The sequence below is a fragment of the Vigna angularis genome, chromosome 4 (genome assembly GCF_016808095.1).
Source record: "Vigna angularis cultivar LongXiaoDou No.4 chromosome 4, ASM1680809v1, whole genome shotgun sequence".
Taxonomy (NCBI): domain Eukaryota; kingdom Viridiplantae; phylum Streptophyta; class Magnoliopsida; order Fabales; family Fabaceae; genus Vigna; species Vigna angularis.
In genome coordinates this window covers 37,829,746-37,846,640 of record NC_068973.1, presented here as the reverse complement: position 1 = coordinate 37,846,640, position 16,895 = coordinate 37,829,746, and the positions used below count along the sequence as shown (strand labels likewise).

At 35.4% G+C, this 16,895-nt stretch overlaps 2 protein-coding genes across 2 annotated transcripts; one reads left to right on the top strand and one right to left on the bottom strand.

Moving 5' to 3' along the window:
- Nucleotides 1-343: 343 nt before the first annotated feature.
- Nucleotides 344-2,020, bottom strand: LOC108330514 (putative pentatricopeptide repeat-containing protein At1g12700, mitochondrial). Its single transcript, XM_017564995.1, has one exon. The coding sequence runs from the start codon at nt 2,018-2,020 to the stop codon at nt 344-346; it is 1,677 nt and encodes a 558-aa protein (XP_017420484.1).
- Nucleotides 2,021-11,109: 9,089 nt separating this feature from the next.
- Nucleotides 11,110-16,881, top strand: LOC108331974 (omega-amidase, chloroplastic). The gene is made up of 11 exons (XM_017567030.2): nt 11,110-11,125; nt 11,338-11,646; nt 11,748-11,864; nt 12,045-12,269; nt 12,414-12,507; nt 13,223-13,297; nt 13,741-13,819; nt 14,477-14,492; nt 16,085-16,165; nt 16,326-16,408; nt 16,504-16,881. The coding sequence occupies exons 2-11, from the start codon at nt 11,407-11,409 to the stop codon at nt 16,580-16,582; spliced, it is 1,089 nt and encodes a 362-aa protein (XP_017422519.1). The 5' UTR covers nt 11,110-11,125; nt 11,338-11,406; the 3' UTR covers nt 16,583-16,881.
- The last annotated feature ends 14 nt before the right edge of the window (nt 16,882-16,895 follow it).

The window sequence follows — 16,895 nt, the reverse complement described above, 5'->3', positions numbered from 1 at the left end:
ATCTTTTTATTAATAGCTATCTTATTTAAATATAATATTTTATTATTAAAAGAATTTTTTGTGTGTTGGTTTGAAAAACTTAGTATCAAATAATAATTTTTGAAAAATATAATATACAGTCAAGTAGTCTTAAATATTTTGATTATTGGCCTATCCAGTTGAATCACTCGATCAGTAATTCAATTTTTCTGAGTTTCTATCCAAACCCAGTTACTAACCATGCCACCAATCATCACAGACTTAACCCTACTGCAAATAATGAACATTGAACTTCCAGTGCAGGATTAAGTTAACACCCTCCTCCACTGTAGCTGTGCAAGAATTCCCTGGTCTGAAAATTACGTCAGTGTTCCTCTGTTGCATTAGCCTCAACTTTCCCACTTAACTGGAATCCCCCGAGCAAGCATCCCTCAAAGACTGTATCCCCCTCTTTCAATTTCCCCTTTGCACACATCACCTTCACAAATGTGCTGAAAACGTCTTGCTTGATTACAAAGTTCTTGTTCATAATGTCATAATATGTCTTTAGTGCCATTTCTTCATCCCCGTCTTCACAATATCCCTGAAGTAAGCAGTTATACAAAGTCGCGTCCAGGTTATGCCCATTCTGAAGCATGTCTGAAACAAGCTCTTCAACTGCCTGCATCCTACTCTTCACTTCACAGAGTCCACATACCAATATGCAATATGACAAGAAGTTGGGTGAGCATCCCATCCGACTCATCTGCTTCAAAAGAAGAACTCCTTCATCAATCTTCCCCTCATCCACAAGAACTCTAAACACTGCATTGAAGCTTGACACACTTGGCTTAACACCCCTCGTCACCATTTCTCTCAGAAGTGAGACTGCTTCTCTTGGTTTTCCATTCTTGCAATACTCATTCACAACAACCCCATAGGCTTTCACATCCGGCTTCATCCCCCGACTAGCCATTTCCCTGAAATGCTTAAAAGCATCATCAGACTTTCCCACAATACACAACCCCTTCAACAAGCTAGTGTTTGTGGCCACATTGTCTTTCAAACCATTCAACCGCATCCTACCCATTATCATCTTTGCCTCATCCACTTCTCCGCTCAAGCAAAGACCTTCAACCAAGGCATTGTAGGTCACAACATTCGGAGAACACCCTCGTTCCGTCATCTGCTTCAGACACTCCACCGCCTTTTGGAATTCACCTCTTTTCGAATACCCATCAATCAAAGTGGTGAAACTCACCACATCCGGCTCACAACTCTTACTCTCCACCAATCTGTCAAAAACCCACCGCGCACCCTCCATGTCACCCTTCTTACAAAACCCGTGGATCAAAGTGTTATAAGTAACAATGTTGCGTTCGCAGCGCATTTCGTCGAACACCTTGCGCGCACTCTCGACCATCCCCACTTTGCAAAACCCACGAATCATGATGGTGTGAGTGTAAACATCGGGTTCTACCACAGCTTCTGAGAGAACCTGATTGTAGATGGCCTTGGCAAAATTGACACGGTTGGCTCTGACGAGGACGCCCAAGATGGCGTTGCATGAGTAGACGCAGTGTTCTCTTCCCAAGTTTTTTGCTTTGTGGAACCAGTGAACGGCGCCCCTGATATCGCCGCAGTGACCGAGAGCGTTGATGAATCTGCAGATAAGGAAGTCGGAGAGTTTGTCGGAGTGGTGAAGAAGGGAGTAAGCGGTGGAGAAGAGGGAGTGGGAGAGCAAGTGATCGGTGATGGCCGCGTAGCATAAAGGGGTGTGGGAGTAGTTCTTAGGGTTGGGGTTGGGGTTGGAGGCCCAGTTGAAGAAGTGAAGAGCGTGGTGTGGGTTCTTTTGGTTCTTGATCACCTGAATGACCAAGTTCGGGGTGAGATGAGGAGAAAATTTATTGAGAGATGAGAAATCTGGGATTTGAGGATTTAGATTTTGAAGGATTGAGGTGATGGATGTTATGAGGCAGAGATTTCGATTTGGAATGCTGGATGAAGAAGACAGGGAAGAAGAAGAAGGTTTTGCTATGACTTTTCCAAATGCCCGAGCCATCTACTGCCACACTTTTCTTTCCCTCCAAATATGCCCTTTAAATGACTTTTACACAAGCTCCGTATCATAAAACAATCAATTTATACAAAATATAAATTCAAAATTAATCAATTTAAATAATTTCTGTATATATGAATAAATTTTTTTTATACATTTAAATATTTTACAATCATTTGACATTATCTTTATTTACTTTTTTTTTAAATAATACATAAGTTTACATTTTTTTATTATTTTACTTTTATAATTTGTATCAAATGAATATAAAAGTGTGTCATAATATCATTAATCATCACACATATACAAGTAATTTTGATAACTGCCATAATGAGTCAAATAAGGATAAAGAATATATTTTGTTTTAATAAATTCAATTATTATTATTAGTTTTTATATGATTAATAGACCTCACACATTCCATTTATTTTTGTCAGTGAAATTTTCATCAAAGTAAAACACCCATTTTCTATTATATAATTATTACAGTTTGAACAAGTTTCTATAATTAGAAAAGAACAAATACTTTGACACAAGGTTTCAAATCCATTCATTTGATACCGTAATATGTTAGTGATTTTCAAGATGATGTAACTTGATTAAAAATATATCATGACATACTTTTAGATTCATAAAATGATCTAAAAAATTGTATAGTTTTATATTTTTTTTTAAAAATAAAAAGAAATAACATCAAATAAATATAAAAAGTTTAGGTGTTTAATAATTATTTTCCTAAAACAAATTATCTGTGGAACCACTACTTGAATGTTAAAGTAAAAAAGTGTCTCAAACTATTATTATTTTAATTGGAACTATGATCAATCTTACTCTTGCCATGTTTGGTTTTTCGCTGAGTGAGGTCTACAGTATCTTATAACTTAAAGGATCCCGATATTCTAACAATACAATTTTGACAAAAAATTGACAACGTTACGTGTTAAAAGGCTATTGGATTATTTAAAATATTTTTTTTTCGTTAAAGTTAACAATAAATTTGGCTTCCGAAAATGTCTCTCTCATTTTTGTTTTCATTCTTCTCCACTGTTGCATTTTGGTTTTCATTTTGTGTGTGTTTTCTCTCCTTTCTCTCTTTCTCTCTCACGAAGAAAGCTTCATCTTCTCCGGCGAGACTCCGGTGAAGCAATGGAAAGCTCCGGTAACAAGGTATTTTCTTTTCCCTTTCCATTTTCCGTTTCCCATTTTCCATTTCCCCTTTTTTCCTTTTCCCTTACTCCATTTTCATCCTCTCTTTAACCTTTGTCATCGTTCCCTCTCCTTTCTCTCTCCAAGCTTTCTCCTTTCTGTCTTCAAGCTTTCTCCTTTCTGTCTTCAAGCTTTCTCCTTTCTGTCTTCAAGCTTTCTCCTTTCTCTCTTAAAGCTCACTCCTTTCTCTCTTCAAGCCTTCTCCTTTCTCTCTTCAAGCTCTCTCCTTTCTCCCTTCAAGCTTTCTTTTTTCTCTTTCGTTTCTATTTATTTTAGCTTCATCTTCTTCGGCGAGGCAACCCAGCGAGAAACATGTTCTCCTTTATATTGATTTTGTTGTGGAAAATGGAAAACTCCGGTGACTTCGGTGATGAGAGCAAGATATCTCCACTATTCCTTTTCCCCTTTCACGTTTTCCCTTTCCCCTTTTCCACTTCCTCTTTCCCATTTTCCATTTAGCCTTTCCCCTTTCCTCTTTGCCAATTTGTGTTTCTTGTTTTGTTAATTATTTTTTGGATTGTTCTAACATGAATTTTTTTTATGCAGTTGTGTGTGCAACATTCTTTCAAAACCAAGTTTGTTGATGTTTTGAATGGAAGATTGACTCATGAGGAGAGGAATGTCTCCTTGATAAAATTATGGAATGTCCACTTTCCAATCATTCTGACGTTAATATTTTAAAAAATTATTGTAATAGATTGTATTGAACATTTCCAATTCACAACATATTTTTTCAGTGTTAATATTCATGGATTGAACCAAAATATGTTCTCATCATAGAATGTTAATGGATTTGATACACATGACCATTAAACTCACTCAACCATCTCAAAAATTGGAAAAAAGTCACCAAAAACACGGGCAAAACCATCATGGGGAGTCCAGTTGAACTACCTTGGTTTAAACACCTATAAAAGCCCCTGTCAATCAATTATAGTGACAAAAATAGAAAAAAATCACACATAGGGACAGAAAAATGACCCTGGGGAGTGTTGTTCATCCAGGTGGGGAGTATAGTTGAAGTTTCTGTACAAATGACAATTTTTTCTCTGGTAATCGATTACAGGGGTCTTGTAATCGATTACCAGAGAAAAAATTGTCATTTGTACAGAAACATCAACTGTACTCCCCACCTAGATGAACAATACTCCCCATGCTCTAACAGGGAAAGATATACGTATAAGATAACATGCTGTCAACTTTGACCTTTGTTGATAATTTTAATCATAAATTTTTCCACAGACCTCCAAATGATGTGATTCTTTTTTTTATTAGAAAGTAGACTCAAATATCTTTCCAATGACTACTAATTTATAATTTTTGGACACCTGAGTAGGTGCAGTTAATTCCTTAAAGTTAACGTTTTATATATTTCTACCACCTCTGACCTGTGCTGGTTGTTTTGCTCATAACTTTCTCCACCGAACTCCAAATGTGTTGATTCTTGTTTTGTTGGAAAGATCTTTGAGTCTAGATTCCAACAAAACAAGAATAAAGTCATTTGGAGTTCGGTGGAGAAAGTTAAGAACAAAACAAGTAGCAAAGTTCAGAAAAACAAAGTTGGGGAGCATTGTTCATCTAGATGGGGAGTACCGTTGATGTTTTTGTACAAATTACCCTTTTTCCTTTGGTAATCGATTACAAGACCCCTGTAATCGATTACCAGAGGAAAAAGGGTAATTTGTACAGAAACTTCAACTGTACTCCCCAACTAGATGAACACTGCTCTCCATTCTCTATTTTTGTTGAATTTTTCATTTTTTGAGATGGGTGAGTGAGTTCAACGTTATTGGGTGAGCTCTCTGCACCAATAATGAGGTTAGGTCATTGATTTCTTCAAAATAAAAATGTACATTTAGGTGGTTTTCTCCAATTGAGGTGAGGTGCATAACCCATGCTGTCAACTTTGACCTTTGCTCACTATTTTAATCATAACTTTTTCCACAGACCTCCAAATGATGTGATTCTTTTTTTATTAGAACATAGACTCAAATATCTTTCCAATGACTACTAATGTATAATTTTTGGACACCTGAGTAGGTGCAGTTAATTCCTTAAAGTTAACGTTTTATATATTTCTACCACCTTTGACCTTTGCTGGTTGTTTTGCTCATAACTTTCTCCACCGAACTCCAAATTCGTTGATTCTTGTGTTGTTGGAAAGCTCTTTGAGTCTAGATTCCAACAAAACAAGAATCAAGTCATTTGGAGTTCGGTGGAGAAAGTTAAGAACAAAACAAGTAGCAAAGTTCAGAAAAACAGAGTTGGGGAGCAGTGTTAATCTAGATGGGGAGTACCGTTGATGTTTTTGTACAAATTACCCTTTTTCCTCTGGTAATCGATTACAAGACCCCTGTAATCGATTACAAGAGGAAAAAGGGTAATTTGTACAGAAACTTCAACTGTACTCCCCAGCTAGATGAACACTGCTCCCCATTCTCTATTTTTGTTGAATTTTTCATTTTTTGAGATGGGTGAGTGAGTTAAACGTTATTGGGTGTGCTCCCTGCACCAATAATGAGGTTAAGTCATTGATTTCTTCAAAAAAAATGTCCATTTAGGTGATTTTCTCCAACTGAGGTGAGGTGCATGATCATTGTTTGTTCGTCATCATTGACACAGGACTGATGTTGTTGTAATCGATTACAGGGAGCTGGTAATCGATTACCAGTGGAAAAATCCCCTTTTGTACCAAAACTTGAGGAGTGCTACCCAGACATGGCCGAAGCACTCCCCAACAGTCCTGACGACTGTGTTTTCAAGGTTTTTTGGATTGATCCCCCTGTTAGTGATGGTTTAAGGCGTTCACAACAAGCAATTTCAACTTTGGTGAGTCCTATGTAGATGGAAGACCCACGAAGGGTGTTTATAAGTTGAGAGGTAAGGTTCTGGAGAAATGGCGAAGGAACAACGGTGCCAGCGGAAAAACGAGAGCTTTGGAGAAATGGCGCACAGAAAGCACTTCAATGGCATAGAGAGAGAGAGACGACTTCCTCCAAAGACATTGGTGGACCCAAGCGACGGACGAACAACGGTGGACAGAGACACCACTTCAATGACGGAGAGAGTTTCAAAGGAAGGAACTTCAATGACGGAGATAGAGTTTTGAAGGATTTTTCGGTGAAGGGGGAGAGAAAGTTTCGAAAAGGAGGAGAGAGAGTTTCGGAAAGGGGGAAAGAGAGTAGGGTTTCTGAAAAGCGCCAAAAAGTTTTTGAAAATTATTCCAAAAATGCCCTCCAAAACAAAATGAATCTTTAAACAAAATTTAATAAAAACAACCAATGACAGTGAGACACGTGTTGTTGTCAAATTGTTGTCAAAAATCTGTTGTTGAAGAAACGTTTTGTTAGAGGTTGACTTAATTAGATATAAAAACGAATTCGTGATAATGGCAAAAATATTGAAAAGATAATCTTATTGTTATCAAAACAAAAAAATCTATATATATAAAAAAAAACTCACTCGTTATCACCACCACCACCACCGTGAAAAGTCATAAACCAAGCAGACCGTCACAAAGAAACAAAAAAAAATAGGAAAACATTGACCATAATCTATTCTTCTTCGAATTGGATAATTTCTATTCCGGTTGGGGTAACTCCACCACAGATCGCTACCATTTCTAGTTGGAGTCGTTGAATTTCTTGTCGAACTCTCTGCCTTGTCCCTTCATAGGGCGAATCCAATGCTTTTCTCAACACTCTCACATCCTTCGCAAGGCTTTGCAGCTGAACACATCAACACCTATATAGTGATAAATCCAAAAAAAATCCCATGATGTTCAGAAAATCAAACAACAAATCTAACCTTTCTTTGTGGCCATCTTTTTAAGTTTCCCAAGCGACTGATTTTCTTCACCACAGAGTCGCTTACCTCCAATTTATCTGCAGCATCCCTAATAGTTAAATGGAAGAAAGGGCTCAAATCATTCATTGTCATCTTTGGTACTCTCTTTCTCTGTGTAACGTAAAAAAATAAAAGACAATATTAAAACAAGTGGTATTTACGCGCAAACGCAAAACCTCTTTAGAAAACAAAAACTCTTACCTGAACTGCCATATTACGTTTAGGCTTAGGCCTAGCAGTTGAAGCCTCCCCATTACCAGGCTCGGGAACAAGGTCTGGCTCAGAAACAGTCTCAGGCTCCGGAACACTCTCGGGCTCGGGCTCGGGCTCAGAATCAGACTCGGGCTCTGTGCCATTAACTACAGGAGAAAAAAATATTCAAAATTCAGAGTGAAACTGTCATTATTGGTCGAAGAGAAACTTGAGAATTAAGAGAAGAAGACCAACGTGGACTCAAGTCATCGTCCCCGTCATTATGTTCAGCCCAATCAAGTCCAGTGCAGATGGTATCATAATATGCAGATAACGGATCATCCAGAGTGACGAACCCTAATCTTGTCTGGTCCTTGCAGTATGCTACCAGGAAACTCCTTATTTGTTCTATGCTTTTGAGGCCGAAACTGGTAATACCAGAAAAGATGAAGGTTAATAACGACAGATATAGCAACTAAAAACTATGACTTTAATTCACAATGATTGTTTTGGATAATTAAACACATGTTCATGCTTCAATGCAAATAAATATATAGTTCCACCAAAGCAACACATATGGAAGTTAGAACTTGCTTTATCATTTGATAAACTTCTCTTGGAGGTTCACCACCCGGTGTCATATCCTGAACGTGGAATATCGCATGGCCAATCACCCCAAGCGATCCATGAATCTCTAACTTTTCGAACTTAAAACCTGCGGAGTGTTTAAAATTTAAAGAAAATGAAAACGAGGACGAAAAACGTACTGGCTAATATATATTTGTGTATAAACTTAATTACCATCTGTATGAATTATTTGTCTAAGAATTTGACAGCAAGAGCAAGACATTGACTTTGGTGACGGGGGCCAATGGTCAAGTGCTACCACATCTTCCTCGTTCAGTATACCATGCTTTAATAATGGATGTTCAGCCATGGGTTGTTTAACCTTCCTCCTTGATGGACCCTCCATGTCAATGTTAGGAACTTCTCCAGTTGCAAAATTATAATTGACATGCAAGGATTGATCTTGGAACGTTGGATTCAAGATGGGTACATGAATCTGTTCAAGGCCAAAGGGATACAAATTTTGGTTCTGAGGCGGCGCATTTGGCTGTTTGCAAAGTGCATTTTGTTGCCCTGGCACAGCGTGTTGGTGCTGGGGCAATGCATTTTGTTGAGAAGAGGGTGCAATGAGTTCATCATTGGATAGATCGAAAATTGAGATGTCCCGGTCGATCAAATTATGAAGAAATGGATCAAATGAGGCATCAATATCAATATCAAACGGCCCAGGAGGCCAAAATTGAAGTTCGTTGGGAAAAGTATTATCGCCATGCACGGGATGACCTTCAATCATTGAATCCATGTAGGGAAATTTACGCTTCCTCGTCGACCAACCCCCGTTTTCCAAATTAGGAACTCCTCCTATGGTGAAATCATTATCGCTATGCGTGGATACATCTTGAATCGTTAGACCAGTGAAGGAAACATGATCCTGTTCAACGACAAAAGGATCATTTTGTTGTGCATTTCGTTGCTGTACATTGGGTTGGTCGTTTAATATATAGATAAGTGCAGGGTCTGGTTCGATGTAGTTACCGATAAGTGGACTGTGAAATGAGTCGGAGTAGTTATTACAATTATTATCCATGGAGAAAAACACCCTTAATCACTGTGGAAAAAATGGAAATGTGTGTAGTAGCGGCGCCAAAAACACAGCGCCGCCACTAAGACACGATTTGTTGGTAATTGAGACAACTAGTGTTCTTACAGACAATATATAGGGGCGCAACTGACAGTTATTGACCGTTGAAAAATTTGAAGTTTGTTGATTGTTATGAAAAACTATTACTAAGAGACTTTCCTCTATAACCCTTCATCATTGGTTGGTTCTGCCATGCTTTAACTAATGGTGGTGAGAAATGAAGATGTGTGTTTTGATCTCAGTACGAAAAAAGTCCGATAATCTTCTATGATCCATCTTGAGATGATTTATATGTGATGCACGTCAAAACACTTTTATATGTGATTTGCATTGACACATTGTGTCCAATAAATCAAAATATCAGTGGTCATTTAGATATTTTACTAAGAAAAAGAAATTATTATTGTACTGAATATTTTATCATAAAATACCTCTTTCTTAAAAAATATTTTCATCGAGCCACTCACTATCAGTTTTTTACTAATCGATTTAAAAAAAACAGTTTCATTCATTTTTTTTTTAAATTAAACTGGATGGCCTGTTTCGTTTCTTACACCGAAACGACTTAAAATATCAAATTCTATGTTAAAACGGAATATAAGAGAGTCGTTGTTAACAAAAGTTGCGAAGAGATTCAATGAAAGAAAATTAAGTAATTTTATTGAAAAAGAAAAAATAAATCAATCACTGTATAACGTGACCCAGTAGTGTTAACCAATATTGTTTTATTATATTATATTATATATATATATATATATATGCAAAATTTAAAATATAAACGTAGATATTAATTTTAATATAAGTGCTTATGTTAATTTTCTTATATACAAAATATGTTTAATTAAATTTAAATTTCGGATAAATTTTGTTACTTATTTTTTATTAATGTTTTAATTTTTTATATTTTCAAAGAATTTAAGTGTGTATGGTTTTGGGAGAATAATGTTTATAAGAATTAAAAAGTAAAGAAATTTTATTTTTGTTTAGCCTTTTGTAATTATTGAAATACGGTGATTTTCAGGAGAAATGGATTTGCTATTTTCACAATAGAGGGATCGATGACAACGTGAGAAAGCAAACGTATCACACTTCAAATGATATCCTTGTATTTTCTTCTTGATGATAATTCATTTAATGACTTAAAATTATTATTTTTATTATATTCAAATAATTATCCACGATTTATTTTAAGTTAATTGGTTGATTAAAATAATTATATTTTTAAAATAATAATATACATTGAATGTCAATATTATTCATATTAATTATATTGTACTTTAAATTAGGTTTATGATGAAAGGTAAAATTATACTAAATTAATTTTATCAATATCAAACTTATTACATTATTCACTCATTTTTATAATTTTTTCTTTATTTATTTTTAACTTTTTAGGTACCTTTCTCTTAATATAATTAATAATTTCTCTTTCACATTTTATTCCCTCAAATTAACTCTTCAAATCTATCTTACAAACAAACAAAGGCCTATTTATTTATTTTTTTCATATCATTTTATACACGAGGACCTTATCCTTTATCGTCAACGAAAAAACTACAAAATCTTAAAAAAATATTAAATACTTTATATATTTTTATTTAAATATTTTCTTATTCTTTAAAATTTTGAAATATTTATATTGATGATTGTTTCATTTCGGAAAATATTTTAAAAATAAGGAAAATTCAAATATAAAATGTATTAATAAAATTGTTAAATAAATATAGAGTAATAAATTATCACATATACAAATACTTAAAATATTATATTCTTATAAAACCCATAATATTATCTTTGAAAAAAAAATATTTTGACACAAATTATTTATAATATTTTGACACTATGTGTCATTTTTCCATTATTTTATTATTTATTTATTTCTACAGTGACATACTCTCAACTCAATAAAAAAAACATACAATATATCAAAGTATTATAAAAAAAATGTTAATATACTAATATACCATGGAAGCTAATCTTCATAATTAATTTTTATATATAACAGTTATTATAATTTTATTCTCACTATAATAATGTTCTGATAATTATTTTTTATTGTAATAACTTTTATTTTTTATACAAACGCACCATTTGTATTTAAGTGTCAATCCCTTCCCTGATGCCCAGTAGAAAGAGGTGCAGCTGCTATTAAGGAAGTAAGTGGCCTCACTTGTTCTTGCTATTCCTAGTTATTTTATTTTTTTAAAAAACCATACTATTATTTTATTACACTTTTTTAATTAAATTATTAATTTATGTATACATGATTTAACTTTTTTTTCTTTCTTTCTAAAACTAAAAGTTAATTCATGAAATAAATAATGGGAAGGTGAAATTTGATGTGTTTTTACGATGGTTGATTTGGTAGGTTTCGTCTCCCACATCGGATGAGCTGACCTGAAATCAAAGTGAAGGGTTTGGATTTTCAAAATCAGAAATGAAAGCATTCGCATTATCACCATCACTGCTTAACTTCAAATCTTTCACGTTCCACCACTCTTCCTCTTCTAACCCCCTTTTCCCCCTCTCTTTCATTCTCCCCTCTCTCTCCCCCTGCCATCTCCGCCACCACCGCCCAATCCACCGTCACTCTCCAATCATGGCCGCCGCTTCATTCAACTCCGAACGCGCCCGGGCCCCACCCGCCATTCCCATGCCCTCTCCCCCTCTGTCCAAGGCAAGTTCTCTCTCTCTCTCTCTCTCTCTCCCTCTCTCTCTCTCCCTCTCTCCCTCTCTCTGTTCCCGCTCACTCACGTCACGCGCTTTGTTCTCTTTCAGTTCAAAATTGGTCTCTGTCAACTCTCCGTCACTCCCGACAAAGATAGGAACATCGCCCACGCGCGCACCGCCATTCAGGACGCTGCATCCAAGGGCGCTCAGCTTGTTCTTTTGCCTGTCAGTTCCTTTTTCTTTTTCCCCTCTTTTTACTTCCTCTTCTGAACATCATCACGCGTTTTACTGAATTTAAGTTGTGAACAACTTTGTTAAACTTTCACATGTTTTTGAGCAATCTTTTGGGATCGAGTTAGGTTTTACGTCCCAATTCTAAGAATGAGTGCGGCCTTCTTTTGTCAGGAAATTTGGAACAGTCCTTATTCCAATGACAGTTTCCCTGTCTACGCTGAGGATATTGACGCCGGTGCCGATGCTTCTCCTTCCACCGCCATGCTCTCTGAACTCTCTCGTCTCTTGAAAATCACCATCGTCGGTGGTTCCATTCCAGAACTTTCTGGGGGTCGCTTGTATAACACTTGTTGCGTTTTCGGGACTGATGGAAAGCTGCTCGCCAAGCACCGCAAGGTATCGCTCCTCCGAACAATACTTCGTTATCTTTGGTATTGAGTTTTGTGATTGAATGTAATTTCGGGAGGTAAATAATGCGTGAATTGGTTTTTGAATGTGTTTTGTTGTTGTGTGATTTCGGACATACTGGCTATGCGGCAGATACATCTTTTTGATATTGACATCCCTGGGAAGATTACATTTATCGAGTCAAAAACTCTTACTGCTGGGGAGACTCCGACGATTGTTGACACAGGTCTAATATGTTCTCTCATTTCACATTCTAACTCATTCTCTGTTTCAGTACTGATGCGGTTTTACATTTTGGTTATGTTTGGGGTCATAAATGTATATTTAAAATTCAAAGTACTGAGTTAGTAATGATAATGTAGGCAGACTGCAGAATAAAGGAAATGAAAGTTATTATGGTGGTTGACATGGATAAACCTCAGAAGTTATTATGGTTGTGAACTTGGGTTAAGGAAATGCAGTTTTATACTCTGTTATTATGTTTACTTGTCCATAACATCTTGAACACACATGCTACTCCACCTTATCCTTTTGCACAATCTACCATTCTATGTCTCTGAAGGAATTTTTGTGAATCATATCACTTGTTAAGACTAGATGCTTTTACGTATTTCTGGCTTCTCGTGTGTGAGTGTATGTGTATGTGTGATATGAAAGAGGAAACAGTTATACAGAATTCAGGAGGTTAGCTTAGAAGGATAGGTTAATGTGTAGTTGTGCTTTTAACTAGTTATATTTGCGGTGTAGTCTTAATCAAATGATACTGAAGATAGAAGAAAGCACCTTGTAAAGGCTTCCCATCCAATCTTTATTTATAGAGCATGTGTTTTGCCTACCATGACAAAGGAGTAACATAATATTTTGTTTCAGACTATTTTTTCTTGCAGTAAAAATTTCTCTGTTTGAGTAAACAAATTCAAATTGTGAGTTGATTCATGCAGAGGTTGGACGCATTGGCATAGGCATTTGTTATGACATTCGGTTTCCAGAACTAGCAATGATATATGCTGCTAGAGGTTTGTCTTTTCCATATTTAATATGTTTTGAAACAATTAATCTCTCTCAAGTTTTGATTGGTTGCCTATGATTTGAGTTCTCGAAATTATTTGTATCCATGCCTCTTGAGTGCTATTAGTGTCATATAGTACAAATTTTGATTTTTTGGGATGGATACAAGGAGAGATTGGTTCACATGCATTAGGCAACACTGCCTGTGTATTTCTTATTTCAGGGATATACTAAAAGAAATTTCAAATCCATAGTTCTTGGTATGATATTTCATTCCCTTTATTATGTTATCTGTTAATTATTCCTCTTTTTTGTGTATACTCTTTCAAGGATCAATTGAGATAAATTTTCAATTTGTGTTGATTTGAAAACAAATAAACACAACTATTGTTATTATTTTCCTGTCCTAAGTTTTGGCAAACTTACAGTATCAGTTAGCTTTTGACTTCAGGTGCTCATTTACTCTGCTATCCTGGGGCATTTAACATGACAACCGGACCATTACATTGGGAGTTATTGCAGAGGGCAAGGTAGTAATGGATACAATTAAGTGAAACATTTACAATCCTACCTAGGCTTGTAGGTTTCCATTAATTTGTTCTGTAACCTAATATATTTTTATCTTTACCCATGACAATATTTGAAATTGATAGCTTTTCGATTTTTATTCAATTTTAGTCTTTGAAAATTGTAAACCACATGCCTTTTGTCCCGGCACTATTTTTTGTTAAATCTTGGTCTAATCATAATAAACAGAATTTAACTAGGGACTAAAATTGTAAAACGTCAACTCTCAAATATGGAGAACATATTGAAGCCAATAACATGTTACTTACTGTCTTTAAACCAACTCAATAAATTTAAAGTTAACTAGGTTTTTGCACTAATTACATCAACTAAATTGGACGATAGTTTTCTGAGCCATATTTATAATTTTGTAATACGCATTTGTGGACAAATGTTATCTTGTTTGTAGCAAACAAGAAACTTCTGATCATAATTGAAGTTAAAAATGTATTTGGGTTACCTTTCTCCTTGTTCTACTTTCATTTTTTCTTTTGACTCTTCCTTATCTTTGGCATGGAAAACCATTTTTTTATTTTAACTTCTATAAAATCCTTATGATTAAGCATTAATGACTAATTAAAATTCCATTGCTAATCTATAGTTTCTTTCTTCTCATGCAGGGCTACAGATAATCAGGTAATGCTCCCTTATTTTTTAGAACTTATGTGGGGTTTTAATGTATGAATACTAATATTTTATTTTAAAAGTATATGAAATCCAAAATCATCTAGTTGCTACCATTTATGTATTTAGTTTAGTTCTTGATGGATCACGAACAGTAGGCTTGAAAAAGTAGAGCTTTGAATTGAGATATGTGTGCATTTTAAATAAGAAATCAAACTCTTCACCCCCTCAAGGAATTTGCTGTAAATTTGACAAACTGAAAGCGTATGCTACCTTCTGTGAAGCACTGACTCCAAGACCAGTCATAATTGTGGGCACCGAGACTCAACTGTTCAAAATATAGGACACCGCGATACTGCTAATATATATATATATATACATATATATATATATATATATATATATATATATATAAATTTGTCACAGTTTCCATTTAATAACATCCTTCACAATAGAATTTCAAATTAGAAACATGCATCTTATTAGTTAAAGTAATTAGTTAAGTCTTACAGAAAGAAGCCTAAAAAAGTGTGTCGTGCATTATTTGTCATAAGTTGCTCTCTTTTGTTTTTTAGAGTAATATCCAGAAAGTTCAGCTAAAAACTAGGTGTCGGCTTACTTTTTTTACTCATGTTCAAGTCGTGTGGAAGAGATGTTCAAGATGTGTCAAATCGGTGTAAGAGACGAAAAAAATATTTTATCTGTGAAACTGAAAAGCACCAGACACGTTCCAGAGGCGTGTCTGACAAGTATCTTGTCGAAAAAAGTGTTGAACGTGATGACATGCTATTCTACAGTGCTGTCATTGCTTCCTAAGCTACCTGCTTCAGTGTTGTTTCCCTTGTTCAACAAGGTATTGTCTCAACAATATATTTACGCATATCTGAAGTCTAGAGTCCAAATACGTTGATTATTATCCACTGACGAACAATGTATTTTAGGAAAGCTCCACAACAATTCCTACGCATCTCAGTATTTTACAGTCGATTATCCACAGATGAGCAGTGGAGTTTTGGAAGGCTCTACTACACATTTCAGTATTTTACAGTTGAACTTTAATCTCTTGAAATGTGTCAGCGAACTGCCTGTGAAGAAGGTTTATAGTAGGAAGAGGAAGTGCGGTTACAAACAGAATTTTAGAGTCGTGAGGATTTATTAATAGCATTAGCCTTGTAATGGGGAAATAACTGTAATATAGGGCGGGAGTACATAGGTAAGAGATAATGTTAGTAACTATCCAGTAGACAGTATATTTATTAGGTTGCTGAAATAAACAGGAGAACGGTAGAGTTAGTCGCTTTACTGGTATTTGAAATTTTGAATCAAAATTATAATGGTAATTTTTCCTATTCATTTCAGTTCGTGTATATACACTACACAGCTATATAGTGGTAATTGATTTCAATAAATTTTCCATTTTTGCGTATTATTTCTGATCCATTTCTGTTAGATTTATGCAGTTGATTGTGTGATTAAAGCATAAAGCAGGGTATAGTTAGGGATTTATCTGTGTTTCTGACCATAATAGTCATTGTTTGAATTGTAAATTTTAAGCTCTGAGGAGATTAATTGATGCTTAACTTTAGGAAATTCTTTACTGACAGTTGTATGTGGCTACCTGTTCGCCTGCTCGGGATACAGGATCTGGTTATGTGGCCTGGGGCCACTCTACTCTTGTAGGGCCAGTAAGTAGATCGTTTACACAGAGCTTTCCTTTATTAGAGCCAGTGAATGCTCTGATTATGGAAATCAGTATTGTATTTTGAGTTTTACAGAGAGTTTTAATAACAAATGGAAATCAGTATTAATTGTCTGTACTTTCTGTGGAATATATCACTCTGGCAGTTTGGAGAAGTTCTGGCTACTACAGAACACGACGAGGCTATCATCATTGCAGAAATTGATTATTCAATATTGGAGCAGAGAAGGTTTTCTTTTATTCTCACTAAAATTCACTGCACGTGCATTGCTTTTAATTACCTGTCATAAGATTCATACGAATTGTTTTCATTAAATTATTCAGGACAAATCTCCCTGTAACTAAGCAAAGACGAGGTGATCTTTACCAGTTGGTCGATTTTCAGAGGCTGAATTCCCAGTGAATGGAAGCAGTGCCATTGTAATTTAGACATCTGGATTACCTTGTACGAGGCATTCGCTTGCTAATGTGGAATCCGAACCTGAAGGGAAGAAATAAAGGAATTTGTGCGTTCTCCAATAACTTGTTTTGTTGTTAGTGCTATCACTTCTACTAACATCTCTCAATTTTGGGTTCACAATGTGATGTCTTAATGATAATAAGTGGCTCCAGATTGAAATCTATGTAATGCAGATCTGGCTGTGGATTGGTTATAGCCGTTGCCCTATTATCAAATCATTGGATTAAAGTTTCTAAGAAAAATTGTGAAGTGTCTC